The 27983-nt window shown below is 38.2% G+C and overlaps 1 protein-coding gene across 2 annotated transcripts in view; it reads right to left on the bottom strand.

Moving 5' to 3' along the window:
* znf609b (zinc finger protein 609b) overlaps positions 1-27983 on the bottom strand; it is a 133029-nt gene that overhangs the window by 57519 nt on the left and 47527 nt on the right. For both annotated transcript variants that reach the window (XM_028435939.1, XM_028435947.1), the window contains exon 2: positions 26471-27358. In XM_028435939.1, coding sequence (XP_028291740.1) covers positions 26471-27229 — 759 coding nt within the window. In that variant the 5' untranslated portion in view covers positions 27230-27358. The remainder of the gene's footprint in view (positions 1-26470; positions 27359-27983) is intronic.

Below are 27983 nucleotides of genomic sequence, written 5' to 3'. Positions count from 1 at the left end.
TGACAGTAATGGGTCAACATATGTGACATTTGGTGTAAAAGTGGTAGAAAGGGTTTAAAGTGCTGAACATGTCTGGAAAGTAAAAAAAATGTGTAGAAAATGCATTGAAATGCATGTAATATAGAAAAAATACATTAAAAGGAGCAAAAACATGGCAAGAAAAAGTGATGAAAATACATTAAAATCCTGGCCCCAAGGTTGAGAACCCCCAATCTAACGCAAGATAACATTTTCAAAATATCTGAGGCACTTTAATGTTTAATATAAAATTTATGGCAAACACTAAAGCTTTCATTCCTGATGACTGATGACTTTTCATATTTTCCTTCAAAAGGTGTAAAAAAAAATATCAGCTGCTGTGACCTGAAAATAAAGGAGGATTATTTTGTATTTATTTTGATTTAATTCAACCAATTTAATTCAATCAACAACCGCCGAACATGCTTCAACCTCAGGCTAATGTCATTCATTATTACAACCTGTCCAGAGGCTCCCATGATCAGACAAATGACGTCCCACTCTGAGGCTGTACTTGATAACCTAATGGATATAATTCAGTTTTCCAGAAGGACAGAGAGGCCACGCCCCTGAAACATGATTAAATGTACGAGCTAAGCTCATCGCCAAGGACTACACTACTCACTACTGTCCACTGCGCACACACACACGGGACAGTAGAACATCTATATTACGGCATCATTAGGTCAATATTTCATCAAAGAAACATGAAGATTTTTTGTTTGAAAATTTCACCAATCCCTCTCAAAGTTTAACAATTTCCAAGAATTCATTTTATTTACATTTCATCCATTTTTCTTAATTAGACGTAATTAAGAAAAGCTATTAAACTTCCCCAAATCTAGCCAAACATACACTTAATTGAGTTAGTTTTAATGTTATTAATTTAATATTTTTATGCTGTAGATGCGCACCCACAAAAATCAGGTGAGATTACGTAATGCAAGATTTTGCATCACACTCAACACATCAGTATTTGCTACACTGGACGTTCACTGCAAAAAATACCACAAAAATACCTGATATTGTCCAAAAACCTGTTGGTGAAGGTCGTTAATGTTAAAAAATGTGTAGCAAGATTATGTGCGAGAAATTTCTGTCTTTGCCAACCTATTTATGAAAAAAATTGTGTAATATTTTCCCCAAAAAAGCATGTGAGGGTTCATTCCGTGTCACATTAAAATCTCCTCTTGATTTGGTTTTTGTGTTTTTTTTATTTGTTAAAACCAATAACAATGTAGCCTTTTTACATTTTCTGCAAACAAAAAAAGATTAAAAAATTTAAATAAATTTGGGCTTTTGCCTTTATTGGTCATATATATGTTGTTACACATATGAAATTTGTCTTCTGCATTTTAACCCATCCCTGGGGAGCAGTTTGGGGTTAAGGGACTTGCTCAACATCCCACAGTGATGGCCCAGGTGAGGTTTGAACCGACAACCTTCTAACCACTAGGCCACCACTCCCCTCACAAGGAAAATCTGCTGCCCTACGAACAGTAGGATTAAGTCAATATAACTCGAAGCTAATCAGATAAAAATATATAAAGTAGAATTTCTCATTGCGCTGAAAAAACAGTATCTGACTGAATTTAACGCCTATCGTCATGTTTCCGATGCTTCTCTGGAACAACAAAAGCTGATAACATTGGATGCAGTTGGTTTGAGATATATTAGTAAACATAATTCACACCAGAAGAAAGGAATGATAGGATTGTATATACTGTATGTAACTAATCTGCGGTACAGGGCACATAAAATGAGATCTTGATCCTCCAATTAACCGTGATCACAGAAAATGGTTGGAAATGACAGAATCATCTTCCTGAACTGAAAGTGATATGAAACCAATACTGATCACACTTTTTCTCCAGAAAACCAGCAGTAGTTAAACATGTAGCAAGTATTTGAAAAACAAACGGACAGTGAAAAATGTTGAGCAATAAGATCATTTTCATTCAAAATGAAGTGTTTACAAGTTGATTTTTTTAAAATCTTTTTAAAGAGGATTTAACTTTTATTCTGCATTAAAGGAGAATTAAATCTCTCATGTAATGTAAACATTTCCAATGAGATGAAAAATCTAACCTTTAACGCCCAGAAGGTGGTTTGCAGAAACTATAACATGTTTAATATGTCTACAGAGTAATTTGGTTTTCTGCAGGTGGTCCACAGACATGTGTTTCTTTTACAGGACTTGGGACAATAAAAAGCCTTTTGGGTTTAAAGCAGAATGTTGACCCCAGGGACTAATAACAGTTGAGTCTGGCCAACAGTGATAAGCAAAAGTAAAGTAATACCCACATGGATTCCTTGAAGTTGTTCCTTTGCACACTTTATGGTTATTTAATTACTTCCAGCAGCAGCAGCACTACTACCCACATCACAGCCTGACCCCCCAACTGCAATAAATAAAGAGCAACTGACACCACTGCTGAGCTAAAGGGTCTGCACTAGTCGGGTGGGACGGGGGGAGAGCACACACTTCTGTACTCAAGGACACTGATGTCGTCTCCAGTGAGAGCGTATCAGCATTCATACGAGGCCTCGGCTGTGACAGGGTGACTTTGATGCACGTGTTACTCTTGTTTAAGGAAAAAGAACCAGCACGAGAAAATCCAACCTCCTCCTCACACTGGAGACTGGCACACGGCCCGTTTTTAAAGAGAGGCATAAGTAGAGGACAACCTACATTTATCACTGGTGACAGTCAATGTTTTTAATGCTGCAAATCATGCACGTCCAGTCACTTATGGCAGGGGTTCTCAACCTTGGGGTCGCAAGACACTGGGAGGGGGTCGCCAGATGCCTTCAAGAAACGAAGAATATATTTTTTTTAACAATTTGAGCCCCTTTTTCTTAACTATACAAAAACGTGTCATATTTGAACCTATTTTCATATTTTCCATGCTCCTTTTAATGCCGTTTTGCAAAATTATTGTCACTTTTAACCTCTTCAACATATTTGATGCTTTTATTTTGTAACTAATTTAAACACATTCACAGTGTCATGCCCATTTTTCACCACTTTAAATTAATTGTTCCAATAATGACACTTCATTTGAACCCTTTTTACCACATTTTCTGTCTCTTTTTGTCCACTCTAATTTGCAACTTTAAACCAATTTCTGTGCAATGTACTTATTTGTACAGAAATCTTACACATAGATTTTCTTCTTGATATCTATATCTGCACCTTATTTTTTTATAAATACTACTTACGTGCTGTTTTTATCCTGCTTTTTTATCCTGTAATACGAGCCATGGAACAAAATTCTTATCTGTACTGTAAAGTTCAAGTTTGAATGACAAAAGTCAAAGTCTAAATTTTCCACCATTTTTTAGTCACTTTGAACCATTTTATTAGTGATTAAAACCAGGATTTCCATCTTTAAGATGACTATAATAATAATAATAAACGTTCCTGGATAACAGTGGATATTATTCAGATGAATAAATAAATGTGGTTATCACAGATTCATAGAACAATAGACCATCATTTTACTGACTTTATGGATGGACCCCAAAAATCTCTCCTTTATTCCTCTTATAGATGGTCCTGTCTCCACATGTTCATGTCTGTGTTCAACCACCTTCAGCTACAGTGGGGGTCCCCGCTCTCTGGAACCTTTATTTTGGAGGGTCCCCGCTCTCTGGAACCTTTATTTTGGAGGGTCCCCACTCTCTGGGACCTTTGTTTTGGGGGTAGCGAGCTGAAAAGGTTGAGAACCACTGGTTTATGGCATGTGGGGCTCAAAAGGCTGGAACACGGACATTTGATTTTGTGCAGAAAGAGGACAAATAAAGGTAACACATGGTTATAATTTCTTTAACCTTTTATAAAATAAAATATAATAAAAGAAGACCGCTGCTCAATTTAATCCACATTATATTACGATGATTCTGACTTTGCCAACCTGAATATGTGCTTCCAAGGCCCCGAGTGAAGCATATTAACCTGTTATTCTGCTGACAGAATATTTCATCATAACTCTTTATGTTGATATTTTAAATCTCTCGCCCCTTTACGAGCCAACCATAGCCGTGGTCAAACAGCCTTTGGCAGGCACGTAAATTAAAAATGTCGTTACCGACTTTGTAATCGCCAAACGCAAATAGTTACATGTCATCAGGTTTTTAAAAGGCTTGGCAGCAAATCTGTGCTTCAGCACAAGCAGTGTAACAATGTTTGCACACTTGACACATACAGAGTTTATTGATTCATGTCTTTTTTTGAGGAGCACGTCAGATTGGGGGAAAATGACTTTTGAAGAACTTCGTGGTGGTGAAGTGTTGAGTTGTTGGACCAAAGCCCAGCGCAGAGAGCTACATGATACTTTAACAGTCGTCTCAACTCTTCACAAGTCGCTACGAAAATATCCTCAATGCACGTCTCCTGTTAGAATTTGACCTTGCCAAAAACATCAAAGCAAACACGGAATGGCCTCAATTGTCAGTTGCAGCAATTTATTCAACAACCAATAAAGAAAGACAATACAACTGTTTGGAGGCGTGTCATTGACGTACCAGGAAGTGCTTGATACCCATTCAATGCTAGCGTTTCCAAAAGGTGGAACTAACAGAAACACTATAAGTTATCTTGCATGATCGTGGAAAACTGACAGAAAAAACAGAATTTACTTCTGAAAACGGCGATATTGTCTTTTTATTTACTTTATTATTTTTAAATTAAAAAAATCAAGTGGAAATTGCGATTATACCCTCACTTGCATGTTTTCGGACAGTATCACACATTTACATGCATTTTTTTTTTTTCCGTAAATCAGGTCGCCTAATGTGTAGCAACTTTAGCAAATAGTCAATAAATCTTGCGGGATTGCATTTGGCACAAATACAGCAGAGATATATTGAATGAATAACAATAGTAGCTTAATTAACTGTATTAAAAATGTTTGACATGATTTTGGGGAAGTTTAATAGCAGGTAATGACGTCTGATTACTGAAAGCCAATGAAACGGCAACATTACGAAGAATAGAAAACTGACACGGAAATGGAAATTTGAAACAAAAAAGTTTCCTTTTGTCTAGAACTGGCGTTATCACGTATAAGAGAGCATTAAAAATATCTGCCTTTTTTTTCCGTTACAAACATGACTAAAAAAATAAATAAATAAATCACACTCTTTGGATTGATACGATAATCGCGTGGTGAACTATCCCAATATATTGCCAAATGGATTTTTTTAAACCCTTAATGGCTTCTGGATCTACAGAGTTTGTTTTTTAAAGTATACATTCAAATATCTCTTCTGTTACAAATGTAAATCCGCTCGTCCACAGTTTTATTTATAGTTTTCTACTTCTGGACAGATTTATTCACGCATTGGTCAGCTGACTGATACACTTAGAAATGTTTTAAAAGATAACATCTGCACACAGAGTTTTCCAACCATTAAACAGAAGCTTTGGGAAAGTTAACATCAAAGAGTTGCAATGCTAACTTGTATCGCTACCTTTACAACATATCAAGGTGAGCGAGTGTGTGTTTTGGTGAGTGAAAAGGAGGCCCTGTGTTTTATATTTGGACTTTTTTGCATTAAATATTTCTAACCTGAAATGTTTACATCACTTTAAAGCCTTTTTCTGATCAATACAGCAAAGAAAACCATTGGCATCGGCAGATACTCACAATGTAAAACTCTAGTCCTGATCCAGAGCCAAAAACCATGTGCGACATCCCCAATAATGAAATAAAGCAACTTGAACGAGCATTATTTTGAAATGCAGTCAGTGTTTTGGCAGTAGTTGTAATAAATGTCTGGAGTGAGCCAACAATGAAGCGTAAGTGTGGACATGGTTTATTTAAATGGCACACAGACCACAACAAGCACCTAAAAAACAAGCGTTTAACATAGACATAGACTGAGGAGATACAACAGAGTGAGAGGAGGAGGAAACCACACACAGCACAGACACATGGTCTACTACGTTGACCACAATCATTCAAGTCTGGATGAAGAAACCTTTTTTATCAGAAATAATAACATCTGGAACAAACTTATCAGACAGCCCTGGGGTGTGAATATGTGATTAAATGATGTAGCGTTGCCTTTTTCAGGGCAGCTCTGAGTTGTTGAAAGTAGTTTTTAAAGTAAATCACATTCAGGACACTGTCTCTTTAAGAACGTGTAAACAGCCCCGTTAGCTGCAGCAGCAGCAGATCTCTGCTGAGGAGAGACAGAGAGTTAGTTAGAGAAGAGAAACACATGCAGTGTTTCCTCAAACATCTGTCAGTGTTTAACACTCAGAACTGATAGAGTTTAACAGACAGACAGACATCTGCACTGAGCCTCTGACAGACAGTCACTGACACAGCTGACTGTGTGTGTCTGTGCACTGGGGGGAGGGGGAGGGGGCAGCATACTTCTGCCCTGTTTAAGCGCTTAATAATCTGTAATGTCTGTTATGCTGACTAGCAAATGGTGTGATTTGGCAGAGAAAAAAAAACATTGATGTTCTGTGTATGGACGACAGACATATGACACAGACACGGCACCGCAAGGGTTAAAATGTAAACTACAGACGGTTCTACGATCTCCGTGATTTGGGAGATCGTCGTCATGTTGTAATCCTTAACGATCTAATGACTTGTGATGAGCATTGTTTTTTGAAACAATGACTCGTATTGTTCCTTGATTCCACTTCTCTTTTTTGAACGGAAAAATAAGGAAAATAAAATCGCAATAATCGGAACTATTGAATTGCAATACTTAATCGAGACGGCACCCAAGAATTGTGAAAAAATTTAATCGGGACAGCAGCAAATTTTTCCGCAATCATATAAAATACAACTTAATTAGACATTTCCTCACACAAATGACAACTTTTGAAAAAGCAATAAAGCAATATTTTTATCGGCACCTGTTGAGAGACAGTGGAAGTAACCTGATTGGTGTAAACACATGATTTGGTTTCTGTGCCAGGTTTGATGGTTAAAATTGATAGAAAACATCACATAAAACAGTTTGAAAGTTTGAAAAATGCTTGTTGTAGTTGTTATAGGGTGCACTCACACGGGCAATATTAATGCCCCTCCCCTCTTTCACCCATGTCATCACATTCCTATACCACACATGGTGCAATACATTTTATTTTGTACGTTGGGGCGACAGTGTCATGAAAACATGGCTCACACTTTAACTCATTGGCTGCCAGTCATTTTCAGAGCAGCCAACCCCATATTACCAGGCGTTTTAGATGATTTTCATTGATCTTTCAAGACCCACAGAATATTGTGTGCTATGAATATGTAAACATGAAAATCACCAAAAAAAGATTAGACTTTAGACACCTTTTTCCTGTTCTTTAGTTATCAGCAGTATAAGATTCACCAAAAACAGCCGTTTCTGACCAAAAAACAGAGAAAACGAGCTTTTTGTAAAAAGAAACATATCAAGCAAAACAGTGACACCTTGCTTTAGTGACACCGCAAACATCTGAACAGTAGGGATTTATTCTTGATTCAACCGATTTTCGATTTAAAAATTGATACAATGCATAGTGTGTTAAGGCAAAAAGGTTAACATTTATTCATGTTAAACTAATAAAAAACACACTCCTTGTGCTGTCTATGTAATACATTGTAAGTTGGGGGTCGCTGTTTCCTGGTGAATCCTGGTAAAATAATAATAATAATAATAATAATAATAATAATAATAATAATAATAATAATAATAATAAAAACGAGGTGCATTACGATAGGGTCCTACAAACCATTGTGCTCGGGCCCTAAATATAAGGTATACACTATCAACAGTAATAAAATGTTTGAATAAAGCCTAGAAATCCTTTCAAAAACATTAATGAATGCATCTAAGTAACTATAATAAAGATATGTACAGGTGTTTTATTAATATCTAACAATCACAGTCTAACAGCGTGCACAGTGCACACACTCCTAAATGTTTGACATTGGTCCCTAAGGACAGACGTGCTCTCTCTTTAATTTCTATCAGCAGTATAATCCCCTTTAAAAACCCTTTTTAGGGTGAATTAGAAGGGCGCAGCATTCAAAGAGATGAGCGCAGAGAAAGGGACGGGAATAATCACAAGGGCCTCGCTGTCTGTGTGGATTAGAATAGTAAAGAAAATCCTTTCATCGCACACTCACACACACACATCGATGATGTTCAATCACTGTGAGAAACACATGGTGATAGTGTTTCATTTTAAGCAGATATTTGATCGTGCTTTGAGTGAGCAATGGTTGTTGGTGGTTGAGACCGAGCTCTCAGTTTAGCTCTGGTGCTAAGGTGGCGTGCACGCACATCATCTGACCTCAGTGTCCAGTTTCTGTCTTTGAAATGTTGACGGCTGCTCTATTTTAGGACGACAGCCTTTTGAATTTTGCCATAAGCAAAATGCATTGAGAGGAACAAACCGAAGCACACAGGTTAGCGGTTATGCTAGTTTGCTCAGTCGTCTACGCTTTCAGGGTTTAACCGAGTGCACAACAAGCAGACGTGTGCGTACTGTAAAAATAAAAGTTGTGCTTCAACATAGGAAGTACTTCTTATATATTATTATTTTTATATTAATATCTTCAACTTAGAAACTTTATGAGAAAGAAAACAAAGCAATCTTTTAAAACCACTGAGACTAGAGCTGGGCGATATATCAAGATTCAAGATACATTGAGTTTTCTATTTAGGCAATATAGAAAACGACAATATCGCTTATATAGATATACTGTATATGTTTATTTGATTTTGTTTTAAAACCCTTGTTTTAAGATAAGATAATCCTTTATTCATTTCGCAATGAAGAAATTTACAGTGTTACAGCAGCAAAGCAGGATAGCAGAAGAAACTCAGTGCAAAATTAGATTAAATAAAAATATAAAAAAATAAAATATAATATGCAACAAAAAATAGTTGAAAAGAGCCAGTAACATCAACATGTGAGTCTGTATACACTGTATGAGCACTATCATGCACACAGACATGTTTTTGCACAAGTGCTCCCATAAATTATTATTGCAATGCAAATAAAAATAAAAAATACAAATACAAATAAGATCAGGTGGCGATGACATTTTATGACATTATTATTATTGCACAAGAGTTAGGGGTGAGGAGTCCGGTTTGTGGGTGTGTTTTTGCAATCCAGGCTTGGTTAAACAGTTTTAGGAGTCGCGGCTTTCGTTACTTCTCAGAACATCATGAAAAACCCAGTTAGATCATTTCTGAGTGCGTTCTAACCCAGACCTTCATCTAAACAAGCCACACTATGGGACAGCACGTGTGAGTGAGCTCTGTAGAGGAGAAAAAGTCTAAAGTGGAACATAATGTGCAGCTGTTTGTTAATACATGTGCCTGTGTGGTATTTTACATCAGAAAATTTAACCCTGAATTTTCTTTCTGGTCAGATTTCATTTGAATTAAAATTTTTGAGATTTTTGAGAAAAAATATTGAGATATGAGTTTTGGTCCATATCGCCCAGCCCTACTGAATACAGTTCAAAAAAAGGAGCAATCTCAAAATTACAAATTAATGATGTCAAACTCTTCAGATAACTCAGTATTAAACATGGAGAAATCTGCCTCTTGAAGAATAAAAAACTATTAACTCACGGTTAAAGTTACTACAATATAAATGGTTGATGAGTTTACATTCCACTCCAGTTAAATTGAATAAATACAATCCTGACATTCCAGATACTTGTACAAACTAGTGTAACTAGAAAAAGGTTCACTGTTCCACTGGGAATGTAGAGCTTTTCATTCCTTTTGGAAGGCAGTTGCTCAAACTTTAAGACATTATCTCAAAAGGCTTATCTCAGGAACCGGCTTTACTTATTTTAGGAATTCATCTTAAACATACCAAATACACTGAATGTGAAATGCTGCTTATTGACATGGGTATACTACGACAAGCCAAACATCTGATTGCACTGAAATGGAAAAGCCACTGGCTTCAAGTATTAGACAATAGGCTAAACAGATGTTGACAATTCGGAACGGATTACATATCTCCTGAAAAGAAAAAATGACTGGTTTGGATCAATATGGAGGCCATTTATCACCTATGAGGATTGTTTGAACCTATCCGAAGATCATAATGAGTAGGACTCTCTAGACTGATTGGACTTGGGACAGTACCATGCTTGTTTTTTTATTTACCTTTTGTTTCTTTATTCTTGAAATAATCAGTCTCTGAACACTGTTGTAATTTGTCATTATTTATGAAGAAACAAAAGCACAGATACAGTATGTGTCTGAGAGGATGTATCATTGTGTGTGCTGTAAAAGCTAAAAACAAGAAATACATTGTTGGGAAAAAATTAACAGTTGTCATGATATACCTATCAAAAATACTTAAAAAGATACTTTGTTTGTTATAGATCTTTAAACCCTTAAAAACAAACACAACGTGCCACACACATCAACGTGTGTACTTGTCCTCAAAAGCCAAACAACCTGTCAAGTGGTATCTTTAGGGCAATTAGAGATAATCACACAGCGGGAGTTGGTGTGCAAAACACTGTTAAAGATCTTTCCTCGAGCAAGTTTCAACGTGTTTAACAAGCCACAATGGTTTCAGTCCCACCTACGGTAGTTTCCAGATGGTTTTGGTTTGCTCTCCGTCACACTGTCTATGCGCGAGGATTCCTTTGCTGTCTGACCAAAGACTTTGTCCTTTGGTTATAAACTGTCTTGTCACACTTTAAATTGTGATTTGGTAACTGAAGTGTGGAACACAAGCCCGTGACCAACTACACATGGTGTATTAGGAACTATAATCACTTCATGCAATATTTTTTATGTGATCTCAGGAGAGATAGTTTACTGCTGCTGAGCACCACAGAATGAATTATATTAAATAACCAGTTTAAACAGTTGCACACTTTTCCGTGATCGCGGAAAACATTTGGAAAATTTGGAATTCACGTTCTGAAATGGAAAATGCAATCTGAACTGTTTTTTCTTTTTCTGTTTAAAACCAATCAGGCCCCAACATGAAACAAAACTACCTCACTTGCATATTTTGGAACAATAGCATGCATAGATGATACTTCTAGCAAGTGTAGCAAACAGACAATATGCCAAATTTTGCACATAATCTCATTCATTGCCGAACTAAGGAACTATGACATGTTTTGAGATTATATCATACTTAAGGTTTTTTCCTCATAAAATGGGTGGCTAAGTGTCAACATTCTTGCGACTTAATCTCGTATGATTTCTGTGTGTTCGGTCATCTTAAGTATATAAATATAAATGTATTAACAACAGCTGAATTGATTAACCCTATTCAGCATGTTTGACAATGGTATATGCTAAAAAGGTTTGAGAAGTTTAATTGCCAGTAACGTTGTCAAAATAGGGTAAGACGACAAAATGGAAACAAAACAGAAATGGTACAATCCAACATCCAAGGTTGGATTCGAACCCGTGACAAATGACAGATATAATTTTCTCTCTGGCAATGGTTGAAGTGGAGCGCGAAAAAGACAGAAAATGTCTAGTGTGGGATCATTTCACGCTTCGCAAGGCAGAGAACGCAGTCCAGTGTAGACATTGTAAGAAGGATCTTGTCTACTATAACAGTGCTTCCACGATGATGCTGAAGCACCAGAAAAGAAAACATCCTCACGTGAATTCCCCTTCTGCAAGCGGACTTTGAGCCTCAACAAGGTCATGCATTTTATCCTGTATTATGAGTTAATAGTGATGAGGCATAAGTAACAAGAGGGTAAATGCACTAAAATCTCACTCGCATAACTTTCCTTTTTACCTCTCCCGTGTGTGTCACTACATTAAGACTGGTAAACACACGCACACCTAACCCTTTAAATGGGAATGATTAGTGGAATGTTGATCAAATATGAATATGAGTTTAAAAAAAACAAAACACAAAACTAAATATTTATACAAAAAGTAAACAAAACTACACCAAAAAAGATACAAAAATACACAAAATGACTCCAGAATCACGCTGAAACGGCAACAAAAAACAATGATTACACAAAAAATGCACAAAAAAAACAACAAAAAGACACAAAAATACGCGTAATGACTCCAGAAAACATACATTACAGAAAAATACACCAAACAACAAAAATATAAAAATGAGTTAAAAAAAAAAGCAATTAAATAATATTATAAGCATCTCCAGAACACGTGGAATAATTATAGATCAAATACTGTTGATCAGATTTAATGAGTGTGTGTCCGCTCTGGTATTACACATTATCTTTTGATCGAACTTGCAACGATGTTGACTACCCAAGTAGCAAAAACAAATGACAATGAAGGGGCAAGAATGGCTTTTTACGCTTCAGGGGCGCTGGATTTTAAAGTTGTAACCAAATATACTGAAAACTGTTAGCTGACAGTTCAATGACCACAGGCACAAACTGCAGGATATCACAAGAAAAGCATCCAACTTGAAATCCAATGGAGCGGTTCAGAGGTCACCGGCTTGAGAGATCGAAAACGCTGACCTGGCCACTGCACAATCACAGGCGAGACAGATACACACTGGGAAGGTTTATCCGTTCCTAATTGGTCTCCAGATTTGAAAAAAAGCATTAACAAGCAGCAGGAGTTAAACATCTCCGATTGGCAAAACAGAATTTATGAAACATGTTGTCATTTAGGAAGGTGAAATCTGTGCTGATGCAACTGTGTAAATGATTAAACAGCAGAAGCTCCTTCTTGTGAACTTGTTCCAGTTTAACAAACAATCCCTTCAGACTGGAATTGAAGGGGGGAGGGTGAGAAGCAAATAATCCTTGATAATCACTCTTGCTCAAACACTGCCTTGCTGTTAACTTCCTCTTTGTTCAACTGAAAACCTTACACAAGCCGCTAAGCTCCTGGCCTGCAAATATTTCTCATCAAGCGTTATATGGTCAAACCTCTTCAGAGGCTGATAAGTATTCCAATCTCAAGCACAGAGTATTTAGGTTTTAATCGAGCGTGACTACTACAGTACGACAAGTCATTCAAAGAAGCATATTTTTCACATGCCAGAAACAACGAGTAAGAAATCCCCAAATGCCGTCTACAAACTCTTTTACGAGTCAGTACAAACTTTCAGCCACCTCTTTTTTCTTGCAGGGAGAAAATTCCAGTTGGGGGGGGGATGTCTGCTCCTCCCCACTGTGTGGTTTTGTTCTGCTAATCAGACCACATGCCTCAAGGATTCAGGAATCCAAGAGCTCAGCTAGCTCCTCTTATTCCACATACAACGTGTGACAAACTATTCAGTGCATCGGGGGGGTTAAAGACTCTATCCATTCATAACACTGTTCAACCCCCCCACACACACACACACTCATAATCTCAGCCCCCTCCTTTTAGCCCTCATGTGCCCTCTCGCCTCCTCTAACCACAGCAGAGCTCTTTAAAAAGTGTTTCCTTAGAGCTCACTGGCTCTGAACAGTTTCACGGTTTATTATTAGACCATGGTCCGACCCGACCACACTCCCACCACAGAACAAACAGAAAAAGCAAGAACTCAGCCTACGTCGAGCCAGTAGCAAGAAAACTTTTGATATCGTCCTCCCTCTTTTTTCTCACTTGTTCTTTCCTCCTTTCGTCTTGTTCTTTGGTGGATTTCCTTTCTGCTCGCCCTCCCCTGGCTCGCTACTCACGCATTGAGAGGCGAAATGAGGCGCGCTGAAAATTTGCAGGCCGACAATGAAAGACAGCTGCTCTCGCTGCATAAGTCTTTCATGAGCTGATCTAGTTGTACAAGGCTCGCTCCCTTCCCCCCATACATGCCTCCCTACCTCGCAGCGAGCAGATCCAGACACTGCTGCAGCAGTACACACCTCCTGGAAAGCTTAGGAGGAGAGCCAGACTGGTGGTGGTGGTGGGGGGGGGGGACAAAGCATGACAGGGGCTTTGTTTGACAGATCTGTGATTGCCTTTTGTAAAAGCGGCCCAAAATGTTTTGTCTCCTGCCGGAAAATCTTTACATTAATCGAAGACTCAAAGGTTGCGTTTCATTGTACAGCAAAGAAATATAACTCTGGATGCAATTAGAAATGACTACAAAGAATGCACAACATGTGTAAACGCTTTCAAACATCCAAAAAGTTATGCTAGTAAAACATTAAACTATCAAAAACAAGACAGCAAAACAAAGCTTTATTACATAGTTATCAAATGTGTCCTGTTATATGTAGTGTTGTACTCAAGACTTGCCCGAGACCAAGACTTTTGGAGTTGAGACCAAGAACATGAAAATCTCTTTAAAACCATGACCAGGTTCACAGTTAAAGAACATTCTCTATCTTGTTCTTTTAAATACATTTGACAGACAAAAAGAAGGTGTCTGTAACAAGAACAACATGCAAAAATCTCAAATCTTGACATATTTGTTTAAAGGGGAGGTATCACTTCATAATGGTTTAGCTACAGTGATATACATCCTTTAGCCTCATTCAGAGGGACAAAATGTAAAAAGTTCTGTTTCCTTCCTCCCTTGTTATTCCACATTTTATAAAAAAATCAGTTGGATTTTGCCCACATTGGCAGGTGACGTCACCTAACACGCCTCCACCTGACAATCCTCTCTCCTCCTACCATGGACATAATACACGCCTCCTAGAATGTAAGCTCCTCCCTCTCCAACTATCTAGCAGCTAAAACAAACACTGTGGTTTAATATAGAATATATATTATACTTTATTACCATATATGTAAATAAAACTGCTCTACTTTTTCTGCTGCCGAGTCACTGTTTGGAGCCACAGCTATTGTTCATACACATCAGCTGTTAGCAATCCGCATTAATGCTAAACCAGTGCTAACAACGGACTCGGTTGTGGAATTGGATGGCTTCCAACTTTTACGGAGAGTCTGGCTGTGTTTGTGTGTGGAAAGGAAGATCTGCTGCTGCTCTGGTTCTGCAGCAACGCGCACATACTTTTCCGACTCAAAATCACAATAGCTGCCTAAATATCCATGTGTTTTACTGTAATGTGCAGTTTTTTGGTTGAAAACAATAACAAGAGTGTGTGGATAGCAAAAGATAATCGCTAGTGATTGCTATTGTGTGGAGTCAGAGTCTACAGACACGCCTAATCATGAATATGCATAAGTAGGCCGCGAATCAGCCCGTTTTGAAAATTGCTCTGAAAGTGACTTTTCAGAGGCTATAACTCCAGAAAGCAGGAGCGTTTTGGGGAAAAAAACCTAAAATACTATGTTGTTGGAGTTCTTAGAACAAATTGAGATGGGTGAAAAATAGCATCTAATTGGACCTTCAACTAAATGTTTGCAAAAAAAAATAAAAGTCCTTGTATAAATTTAAAAGCCACAATTAAGTCAAGAATTATTTTAAATATCTGAAAATCTGATTTTTATTGGTCATGGGATTTGGCCTAAAGTAAGTGTTCAGCGATATAGATCACTAGACTAGATATAGACAAAAAATAAGATGGACTGATATTCCAGTGTTTACAGGTTTCTGACACAAAAGGTACCGGAAAAGATTTCCAATCAGTGTGCTTATGCTAAATGCTAACGCTAAATGTTTGAAGTTAAAGCGCATTATAAATTAATCAGGAACAGTTCAAAGTGCTTCTCCTTATTATCACATTAATGAAGTTGAAGAACAGCAGATCAGTGGTAGTCTTTACTGGTGCAAAATCTCGAGTGTGGCCAGTTTGAAACTGAAACAAGACCAAGATGTTCAAAATGTGGTCTTGAGACCAAGGTTGATCTCAAGTAGGCTACTACAAAACTACCAATATGTCATATCAAAGTATGAATCGGGTTGAGCCAGCCCATAAAGTTATTGGGTGGATTAGGGAAATCTTGTCTGAGTAAACATGCAGGAGAGAAAATCCAAATGGCAGAATGACAGTTTCCTTCTTCTCACATGCCAAAAGCTTCCGATTTCCCCTTTCAGAATTTTCCCCATTCCATTTCAGAGTTTCTAAATTTCCGTGTAATTTCATGTCAGTTTATCCATTTCCATTTTGTTTCTGTTTAATCCCTAATCAGATGTAATTACTGGATATTTATTTAACTTAAATAATTTCATGTTTCACTGCTGCAGAACTGAGCCAAAATCACACAAGATTACGTTGCGAGAAACACGTTTGTTTTTGCTACAGTTGCATGAAATTAGGCCGACCATTTTTACAGCAAAACAAATATGATAGAATTGCAAGATATTGAACCAAATCATGTATGTGGGGGTTTATTCCGTGTAATCTAGCTACTTCAGGAGCAATGTCCATCATATCAGGAAATTCTGTAGAGATGGTGGGGAATTAGAAATGTTGGTGAATAATTGTGTGTAAATATGCGATATTGTTCCAAAATGACACACAGGAAGCCATATTTTGTTTTTAAAAAAAAAAATAATATTGTAATTTTCATATCAGGAAGGGTATTCTGTAACTTGCGTCTGTTTTCTGCGATAATCTGAGGACTTAGCCTCCGTCAAACTCCAAATTTCGGGAGTTGTCGTGGGAGAAAAAGTGGTGCTAATACCTCCAAGTGACATATGGAAAGTGTTCAAATAAAGTAATATTTCAGTTTCCTCAAGCTGCATGTAACCGTACTGATGTGATTAATTTCCCATGGTTTATAAAAGCTGCTCAATGATTGAGGAAGTTTGAAGTGGGTGAATTCTTCTCAGTCAAAACAAGGATCACAGCACATCAATTAGGTCTCTGTGGGTAATTTAAGGCAATTAAAAATCATGTGATGTCCTCACTCAGATCAAAACTAATGATTACAGATTGTAAGACGCACATTTTGAAAAAATCCCAGCAGCAAATTAATTTTCACACACAAACAGCACTGGCTTAAATCACTCAGAAAAAGAGAACTTCGGGTTTAGTCAATATTAGAAGTGACAACAACTCCCAGGAGCCTACGAGTAGTAGCCAGATCATGGGATGCAAAACAAGCTGAACATTCACCAAGGTCCAGGTGGCTGCAGTCAGTGTTTACGAGTGGGAAAATCTGGCTCAAGGACCAAACACTTCCAAACAAAGAGCCAGTGGTGTCTTTCCCACATGGATAGGGCCCTATAAAAGCAGTTTGATTTTTTTTTTCCAAATCTGTTTTAGTTTTTTCATAAATACTTAATTTTTTAAAGAAAATATTAGTTTTTAACTCCTCTGAGGAAACAAAATGTATACTAATGAAAAAAATTAAAAAAAAAAAACAAACAAAAATGTATGTCAAAAAAAGCAAGATACAATTGAAAGGTAGAGATAGTTGTACTGACATGGATTATTCTGATTAACCTTTTTAATTATTTATATGTCATATAAACATGTATGAGAGCAGCATTAATCTCTCCATATTCCCCCTCAGAGATCAATGGTTTACTATATCTGATCAGGTTTATTGATTAAATTTTGATCAACTTCATTTAAATCAACCTAATTTAAATGATCCTGATGACATCATTCCAGACTGTAATGATTAAATAAAAATAAATGAACAAAGTATCAGAAGTTATCAATAATCTATGATGTTTCAGACTCTACAATCCCTGGTATCGATTATCTCGTCCACAACAACAGAACAACTTCATCCACAGATCTTCTGTCGCTCTGATGAGATGTTTAAACGCTCTGAGCAGGTGAAGATGATTAATGCTGACTCATGTTTTAACAGAGCGATGCAGCGCTACACGAGAAACGAATGGAGTTTTCCAGGCACAGCAAAGTTAAATGGGCACTGGTGGCTCTGATTTAGGAGTCAGTGCTGATTTGCGTAGTTTTTTTTTGGCAGTTTAGACGGTGTTTGGGGTGGTTAAGCCAGGACGGGAGGGGGAGGGCGGTGCACCGAATAAATTGTCCCCGGAAACATTTTCCCATAAAATAACGTTGCTTGCCTCAAGGTGACGGCGTTTCATGGCGATTCTTTCCATTTCCATGTTTAACCGTTTTCATTGATCAATTCCGTGATTTCGTCCTCGAATCCTTTGACGGGGATTTTATAGGATCCTACAAGCATCTACAAGGGCTGAAAAACTCATTAGACTATTATAGTAAAAGATGAATCAATAAACAAACTAGTGTAATTACTAGTCATGCACCATTATGGATTTCCTCTAACCTATCCGATAACCAATTGTTTTACACTTCTAAACCGTTAAACCTGATACGTTAAAAACAAATCTATCCTCAAAGTTAGGTCCTCCGATATTCCCTCATTATGGAAAGCATATGACAATACGGAATTAATTTCCTAAAATGAATACCCTCACCAAAATGTTTTAGAACGGGGTGTCAAACTCATTTTATTTCAGGGGCCAAATACGGACCAGTTTGACCTTAAGTGGGCCACAGATTTCAGGTGGGAAAAACAGCCAATTCAACATTAATTTTCCTTTCCACGCATAAACAATATATATAAATGATAAAGTATGTATCAGTCCCTGCACAATCTTCACTTAAATTTCCTTGTTTTGGGGAATTGGAGAAAAATTTGTGGAATAATTTGAAGGAAAATTTGAGGAAATTTGATTCTGCTGGAGATTCCTGGTTCTAACGGAGATTTCTTCCTGTTTCTTCCCACTGTGGCCAAATGCTTGTTCATGTGAATCTTGTTGGGTTCTTTCTTTCTTATTATGAATTTAAAATTTTGATACGCACATTGAGATGACTTTGTTGTAAATTGCGCTATACAAATAAAGTTGAATTGAAAATTTGCCAGATTTTGGAAAAATTGAGAGTTCTTTCTCTTTGACAAAATTACTGCTGTCGTGATAAAAGAACTGGAAAACTGAGCTCTGCAAATATCATGGATTTTAATTGAGATATCCACAACTAAATTAGTTGGCCATTTACAAAATGTTACGTTTTTTCCTATCATTTTTTACTTTCTCGAGCGGGCCGAATTTGATGCTGTAAAGGGCTGGACTTGGCCCCCAAGCCTTGAGTTTGACACGTGTTTTAGGAAAATATCACATTCTCACACTATATTCCCATTAAACATTTAGTTAAATATTTTGCAATTGTTTGAGAGATTAAAAAAACCACTCGGACGGATAATCTCGAGAGTTTTGGCAAGATAGGAGCGCAATGCTTGCACTTCTAATGGATTTTAATCCCTGTTAAACATTTAAATTTAGGCCTGATTTTGGTGACGGGCCGAGGCGGAGAGAGGTCAAAAGAGGAGGGCAGGACTTCCTCTTCATCTTTGGTATTTACAATGGTTGCCATCTCATCTAACTTGTATAAACAGGCCAATCAAACTGCTGATTTGACACAAGATTGCCACAAATGACAAGGAGAGCCACCTAGTCTTTAAAAATCTTCCATGCATCAATGCTCAGTTCTTTACTGTGAGACAAGCCGAAGTTACACATAATAGAGGTGTCTTAGAAAACACCAAGAATCCCGAACTGGCAAAAACAAGAGAACAAATGGTTCAATTGTGGATTGTTTCCATGTTAAACTATTTGCAGTTAAACTCGTTAAACTATGCATGACCAACTGTTCTTAAAACTTGTTTGACGACTGAACAAAATGGCCAATAATGAGTGACATTTGAAGACATCTGTTTTGTTGTTACACCCAATCATGGGACAATAAATACACAGCGTTTAGATTTATTGACACAACAGGAACGAGAGTTAGGAAATATTTTTTTTAATATTCCCTTCAACAGCTGCTGAGGGAATGTGTTCTTCTAGTACAATTAAGCACACCAGATAGAAAAGGTGTTTAGTTGTTAGCCAATGAAGTGAAATTCACATTGACAACAAAGAGAATATTAACAAAAAATATTGGATATTATAAGGATGTTTTTCTTTTTGTGTATTTTTGTTATTGATTTGGATTTTTCTATTATTTTTGGGTATTTTTGTAGTCATTGTGTTTGTTTTTGGAGTACTTTTATGTACTTTTATTGTGGTTTTGTATCTTTATGGAATATTTTGTAGTTTTTGTTTTATGTGTACTTTATTTTTCTATCATCTTGTTTGTTTTTGGAGTCATTTTATGTATTTTTGCTGCCGGTTTGTGTGTTTATGAATTCATTTTGTGTGTTTTTTGTTTTGTTTTGTGAAGTTTTCCCTCATCTTGCTTGTTTTTGGAGTCAGTTTAAGTATTTGACAAAGAAAGACCAAGTAGTTGTCAGTTGCCCGAATCTCCTCTAATTTTTCTTGGACGTGAGCCGCTAATATAACAGCCACACTCGGTAGTAAGCAAGTGATTGTAATTTGAAGCTGCTCTAAAAGAAAGGTCAGCGTCTTTCCTGTTCTGATGCTAGTGCTACTCAGAAGGAATGAACTGTAACACAATAGCAGCAGCAGAAACAAGTCCAGCTTCCTCTAAAGGCTAAACATTAGCACCAACGCACACTTTCCCTTTACGAAGTAATGCTGCCAAAGTAATCGTCCATGAGAGCCGATCCATTTATGAATGACAAAGTAGCATTGATGATTCTGGCAATTCCCCTCACTCATCTAGATTTTTGTAATGAGAATCCGGAGAGTGAGGGATAGTCCTGGACTCGGGCCGAACGGGTGGATAACAGCTGATCATTTTATCACCTTGATTTAGCTTGGTTTGCGTTCACAGTGCACTTTTGGAACTGATCCAAACCAAAAGAAAAACCACGTCAGTTTCAGAGCAGCTTGGTTTAAATCCAACTGCTCCAAGACCTCAGTTTCTATCCAGAGTAACTTGAGTCTAGTTCTTTGATCTGCTCCAGACTCAAGTTGCGTGTTCACAATCACACAGGGCCAAACGAAACATTTAGTAAAACAAATGCTAAATCAAATCAAGCTTGGATTTGCTGGTGTGATGAAACTCCATTCCATCATACATTAAATATGATAGAGACACTGGTCGACACTTGGTCTACACGTCATGAATTTAATGGTGTTCCAAATAAGCTTTGTAGGGTAATCAATCATGCTTTATTGTTGTGTGATTTACAGGAATTGTGTATAATAAGGATCAGCTGAAGATCATGTTCAGTAGATTTCTTTTAAAAAAAAGGATTATGAATGTATTGTGAATATTAATGTGACCACACCTATTTTACACCATAACAGAGAGAGCTGGTGAAAGGGTCATTTACAGAAACAGCTAATCTGACAATTATCTGACAGCTCAGACGGACCATTAAAGTTATATAAGGACCCAAACATTTACTTACTGCTCCAACTGTTTCAGATGACTAGATCTAGGGTCTACAGAGTATGAGAGAAAATACCCAGTGAGTGACGGTTCTATTGGTGAAATGCTTTGGTTGACTACAGCAGGAGAAGAGCACACTACGGGCTGGAAACTGAGACTCTGGTTTGACTGGATTCATCCCATTCACACGATGAAAGACCAAGCAGCTACATCTAAAGCTTAATAAATAAACTTTATTACTAATCCATGTCAGAAATGTCCATTCATATGTGGGCGTCACCATTTTGGAGGTTTCAGCCAATAGATGCTCGCATATCAGGTTGTTACGTCACACTAGCTCTTATTGACAAGTGTCCAGTTTCTTAGATATTATTACGTTATTCCAAACAAGACCATGAAATATCGGTGAATAGATTTTCACTCAATGGACACGTTCACATTGGATCTTTAATTCCTCTTTAAAGCAAAATAAAAGTGAATTCCTCTTTAAACTGACCTTGTAAACACTTAATTCCTAATGCTAATTTAATTCTGAATTAAAAGTAAATCCAAATCACGTGGCTGGTTTATTCTGATTTTAATTCCAAATTAGATAATTCCTCTTTCTTGTGAACACTTAACTCCTCTTTAAGTTAATTCCGGTCGTTCTGCGCATTCCGAGACTGTTTATTTAATAAGAGCCTTGAAAGAAATGGATATAATGAAAAGATTGGATGGACGGAAGAATAAACATGCGGACATTCACACAGACACATGGACCTATTACACACACAGACCTCATTGGACGGTTGATGCTAAGAATGTGTCCCCATTCTGTATGCACATTACAACTATTTATTCCTGGTTATTGTTTTCTGGAGTTTTATTGGGCTTTATTTACCGGTGATTAGTTCCTTTCTCCTTTCCGCTCCGTGGACCAAAGTGTGTTATTGTCCAGCTGTTCCTTCAAAACTACAATCAAAATAAAGGTGAAAACAGTTCTCATGTGGTCTTCTTTGTTGAGGCCGACAATAAAAGGTTTGTTGTGTGTTTTTCCCGATAGACGAGATGTGCCACGTAGGCCTGGGCCGATAACAGATTTTCTGGAGGATATATTGTCCCACAAATTATTGCCGATAAATTATATTATTGTCAATTTTTTTTTAGACCATATTAACCACTAATGTAATGATAACATCATAAAAATGCAAGTGCACCCTTTCAAATGCAATCAACTTTATTTGTCATTAGTATTTTTTACCATTGTAATTGGAATGTCAAGAACTTTTAAATATTTTAAACAAATAAAACAAACTGTTGAAACTAATTGAACTGTCTTTGTTTGCAAAAAATGCCCTTTAATAAATATCACAAACAAAAACAATAAAATAGACCGTCTCTGTTAAGAAAAAAAAAAAAAACACCTCAAATGTAAAACCACACACAACCAAAGCAATAAATAAGATGGTTTATCAAGTCTCTCATAAAACAAAATTGCACTTACAATAAATAATAAACATTGAGGCACAGAGGTATATAATATAGTTGTACATTCTTTAACAGGTAACATTTCCAATCCAGTTAGAACCTTTGTCAACAAAAATGCTAGTGGCCCCGCCCCCTGTTTCATTCAGTCTTAAACCAAACAGAATGAACCAAATAGTTTCTAGTTTACTCTGTTTATTCAGCTATAGAACAAACATGGAGGTGCTGAGGGTGAACCTTCTTATCATCCAGTTTGTTTGGAGGCTAAAGACGAGGCAAACTAAATACTTCTCCCCGCTCGGCATCCCCGCTTCTGCTTCCGATCACACCACTTACGTCTCCTCCGCTGGCGGACACACCGCGGGTAAGAAGCTCCGCTGCCTCACAGGCCTCTAGGTGTAGCCAGCGTAGCAATTTGAAGCTACGTAGTAGATCCAGAGTTACCACATCTACCGGATTAAAACGGTTTGATTTACTTAAATCTAAGATTGCCTGGCGGTGGAATACTATTTTAGAGTAATTACGCTGCAGGTTCACTGAGAAATGATTAGAACTGACTGAGTTATCTGCTGTTTAATATGCGTTGCTAACACTAGCCTCTCCAGCAGACAGGCGCGCCGCCTAATACTCATGAATATGGTGATATACTAAGGCCGGAAAACTTATCGTGTTTATTTTATTTACCGTCCTGTTAATTGATTTATCGATTATCGGCCCAGGCCTAGTGCCACATTCTCCCATACAATCAGAGCACTTCCCAACCCCCAGACCAGAACTGAATAAAGCCGAATAAACCTATTTTCCATGTAAACCTCAATTCGAAATGACCATTTCCATGTAAACACAAAGCAGAACACTTTAATTCCAAATGATTTAATTCAAAATCACTAATTCCAAATGAAAAAAGATCATGTAACTGTGAACAGTGTTATCCATCGTGTAGTGGTATGGAAGCCACAGATGTCAAAATACAAACTATAAAGCTTTGACTTAAAACCAGGATTAATTAGAATAACAATGGAGTGTCCAGTGATAAGGAAATCTAAATTTGGCTTAATGTTCTGACTAAATACAAAAAATATACCGGTAATAGATATTTAATTTGTAATGGAGCTAACATACATAATGCATGCTTTCCTATGACAGAAACATATAGATACAATCAAATATTGTGACGTATTAAACAGATAATTAGCAACTCGTGAAATCATTTATATAAAAACCATTAAAAAGTTTTGTAAAGAAAAAATAATCATTGTAATCCAGCAGGCACAACTGCTATTTGTTAACCCTGTATTATATCATTGTAACCTGCAGTATGTTTACGTGCATATGAAGTATATCATTATACTAATGGCACATTGTCCAGGTGTATGTATTACTTTTATAATAACCTGCTGTGGCTTTGAAATGGTAAAATCATGCACTGAACCATTAGGTGTGTTACCAAGCTGTGCACTCTTTGTTATGTGATGACGTTTTGTACATTCATCACCATACATTAGCAGGTTACCAACCATAAAGCTGCTCTTAAAGCTGACATTATTATATGCTGCTGCGGTGCAATCACGTCTTTTCTCCCCCCAGCAGCTTTTCAAGGATACATTTCCCAGACTCAGTGTGACCGCTCTCCTTTATTCACTGCTGTAAACCAATTCCCTCAAAAGCCTTTTGGTTTGAAATACATCACGATTACGCAGACACTTCCAAAACGTTCCCCTTATAGCGGTCGGCCCGAGAAAGGCTCTTAAGCTCGTATTCATGACTGAGTGTCCTGGATTTAAGGAATCAAACAGGCTTCCTCATCACGGCCCATCCCCCCGCAGCACTTTCAGAGCAGCAGCAGCAGCAGGGTAAAAAAGGACGAAGGCGTGCTTTGCACCAGCTCAACACACACACACACACACACACACACACACACACACACACACACACACACACACACACACACACACACACACACACACACACACACACACACACACACACACACACACACACACACACACACACACACACACACACACACACACACACACACACACACACACACACACAGAGGCATTGCTGGGGCTTGTGGGATTAGGAATGGAGCACGATGACAGACAAAAACAGTGGTCGGCACCTCCCCGCGCTGCAGTCTTTTATAATGTGAGAGCATGAAAAGGCTGCTGTGAGGCGTACAATAGAGCTAGTGATAGATCAACTCTGTGAGCGAACAAGATAAGTGTGTGTGAACAGCCACACACACACACACACATTCTCTATCATTGTCCTTGTGTAACAGTATCAGCAGTGGGGAAAAAAAAAGTCCAACATGATTTGACATTTCCTTAAGTTCACAGGCGGTGAGTGAGTGATGTACGTGCTGCTTATATTCACATCCGTCAATAGCCGTGACACCTTTGTGCTTAATTGCAGCTGACGTTAGCAGATGCTAATTCATCTACCTGCAGTATACAAACTGAGATGGTCACACATGCTTTTCTAACAGACTTATCTTCTGCTGTCAGGAGAGGAAAAGCACATCAGCGCCCCGTGAGCCATTTCCTGTAGCTGAGCCTCAGCTTCATATTTGTCAAGGTTGCCCTTATTCACAGAGCGGTAAAAACAGAGAACACAGCAGTTGGTCTGTTTTATGCATCACATGTCGGCCTGCCTCAGGCGATGAAGAGCAACTCTATCTCCTCTGCATCTACATCAACAAGCACGATTCCAAGGATCCTCTTTATACAAACTCATACTAACTCATAGCACGTCCGCTGGAATCGATTAAAGCTGCTGCTGTTTTAATTACACTTGGTTTATCATTTCTAATGAAATGATAAAAACAAGTGAAGCTGGTGAAAATATTTACATTAGCAGCATCAACAAAAAATATGAGGTTATCAATAAAAAACCAGTTGCAGTATGAAAAATATGCACTTAGGATCACGGGCGGAGAAGCAACAACTTCTAACTTTGTCCGTCATTTAAAGGTGCACAAAGAACGGAAAGTTCTGAAAGAAAGCTAAAAATATAACCAGATATGATTTTTTGAAACTTCGCCAATGGTGAAAGATGGGAATTGTGATTTTTAGAACTAATCCAGAATCAGCTCATTGATTCAACTCCTCTCCAAAATGTAAAGCAATCTTCGATTGTGTTTGATATATCTTTAAAATCTGTGAAGTACTTTAGACGTAATCCTGCTAACAGTCAAACAAACAATTAAAAAATAGCCACCTGTGAAAATATGACCTCCATTCCAAATGGTGAAAGTTGAATTTGAAACTTTGGGGTCACACTGGCATCAGTAGAAGATGAAAACAACGTTCGGCTGAAATCCAGATTCAGTATAAAATGTTAGGTATTGTCAATGGCAGCTTTAAAACTAGAGGGAGTGGCAACGGTTTAATCTCCACTGTAGATCTACCTGGTGCTATTCTATAGAATCATCAATCAGTAGAGACACTGAGTAGGACGACAAATGTCTGCAGCTGCACCTTTCAATACCAGACATGTAACATGTATGATTGATGATGTAAAGCATTTACTCCCAGACGAGATGCAGTGAACCATAAACGTATTTGATACTTCTTTGCTTTCTCATTTACACAATCTGACCTTGTTTGCACACCGTCTTTTTAACTTATGTCTGGAAGATTACTCCACCAAAATATCATTGTACAACATTATAAGAGCTTATCTTAAAAACACACCCTAGATAGGATGCCAGTCTATCACAGATCTATAACAGACTCAGAAGACTCTAGTTTCTCATGAAGCCACGAAAATTTTAAGTTCTCAGAAATGTACAGACGTAGGTCACCTTAGACATAAAAACATACCAACATCCACAAGTATCGGGAGGAACATCACAGCAAGGTATATTAAAAAAAAAAGCCTACCTTTTCACTTTTCACCTTCTTTAACATCTTGCAGTCACCCGTTCCGTTTTCCACCTCCTCCGGTTCCGGTTTTGCGGTCAGTGCCGGTACTATCCCAACAGGTTCAAGTGCAATATTCCCCATTTGATTATTGGCGTCTGTCAAGTCTGTTGCTTGTGTGTTCTCATAGGACGCATTGCGACTATTCCCCAAAGCGACCTGGACTTGAGACACAATATCCTTTTCTGTGACACCCAATGCCACCACTGGGGTGCCATCGGTTTTGTCCTTCTTAGTTTTCCCACTCACCCCTTCCTTGTCCTTTTTCCCACCTAGAACACCTCTGGAGGCTTTGCCCCCTTTTTCCATGTTCTTCCCAGAGGTGGAGTTGTTGGCAGCGGTGGTCACACTCGCCGCCGTGCCGATCGGCTCGCCTTGAGTCCGTCCCGTGGTTTCTTTTTTACCTCCATCTCCAGCTGAAGCTTTGCTATTGTCTTTAGAGTTCTTACTGCGCTTGTATTTCGATTTGCTCTCCTTGCCTTGAGAGCCAGACACTGGACTAACGAACCGGATGTTGTCGGGCAACGTCGCGACTGCGCCGGGTGGTGCCGCCATTCCGTCCTTCGTGCCAGACATCTCAAGTTTGTCTTTTTCCAAATCGGCGTCGAGGTCAATTATCAGATTCCCGACACCGATATCCCACTCATCCCCGCTGTCGTAAGTGTCCACCGCATTAGAGTCCACACCTTTCCCGCCTGCAGTGCCACCACTTAGGGACATTTTAGTGCCAACGGCCCAGGATTGCCTCAGTGAGGTCCGACACCCTCTGCGACGGTTGGGACTCAGGGCCAAGGGTCAGAGAATCCTCACGTTCTACTCCTTCCTGTCCCATTTAACCACATTATTGTCCTAGAAAAAGAAGAAAAGCAGATACAGTAGCCTGTTAATTCATTTACAGAGAAACGATATGGCTGCCATCAAAGGCACACAGCGTTTCACTGAAGACACAACAGCAAAAAAAAAAACCTTTTGATCACAAGCCAGTAATTCTCTGATGATCGCTGTGCAAACCACAATGCTTATACCCACTGGTGTGACAGCACTTCTTCAAAGCCCCTCTCTTCATAATCACTTCCCACAGTCGTCATGGCAACCGTGGGAAATGTAGCCTAAATCCTGCCAAGGTGGCCCCCACGGCTCAAAACGACTGGCTCCTTTTTTCCCACTGCTGATAAGTGTCGGTGCTGATGAATAAGGAGAGACTGACCTCGCACACCCCCACGTTGTTTATGGAGCCGTGCCTTTTCAACCGCACGCTACAATGGCCAATCTGGCATTAACAGGGGAGGCTTAAAACATAAAGGGAGTAAGAGTTTGTCTCCAGAGAACACCAGTTTTGTTGTATTTGCTCACACCGTCCGGCACAAAGGTCATCGCATTTCATATCTTTCAGCAAATATGTCAAACGGTTGTGCCCTGAACGCAGCTGTAACCCAGTTTAGACGCAGTGCAGAGTGACTAACGGGGAAGAAAA

The sequence above is a fragment of the Gouania willdenowi genome, chromosome 3 (assembly GCF_900634775.1).
Source record: "Gouania willdenowi chromosome 3, fGouWil2.1, whole genome shotgun sequence".
Taxonomy (NCBI): domain Eukaryota; kingdom Metazoa; phylum Chordata; class Actinopteri; order Blenniiformes; family Gobiesocidae; genus Gouania; species Gouania willdenowi.
This window is presented reverse-complemented; position numbering and strand designations above follow the sequence as displayed.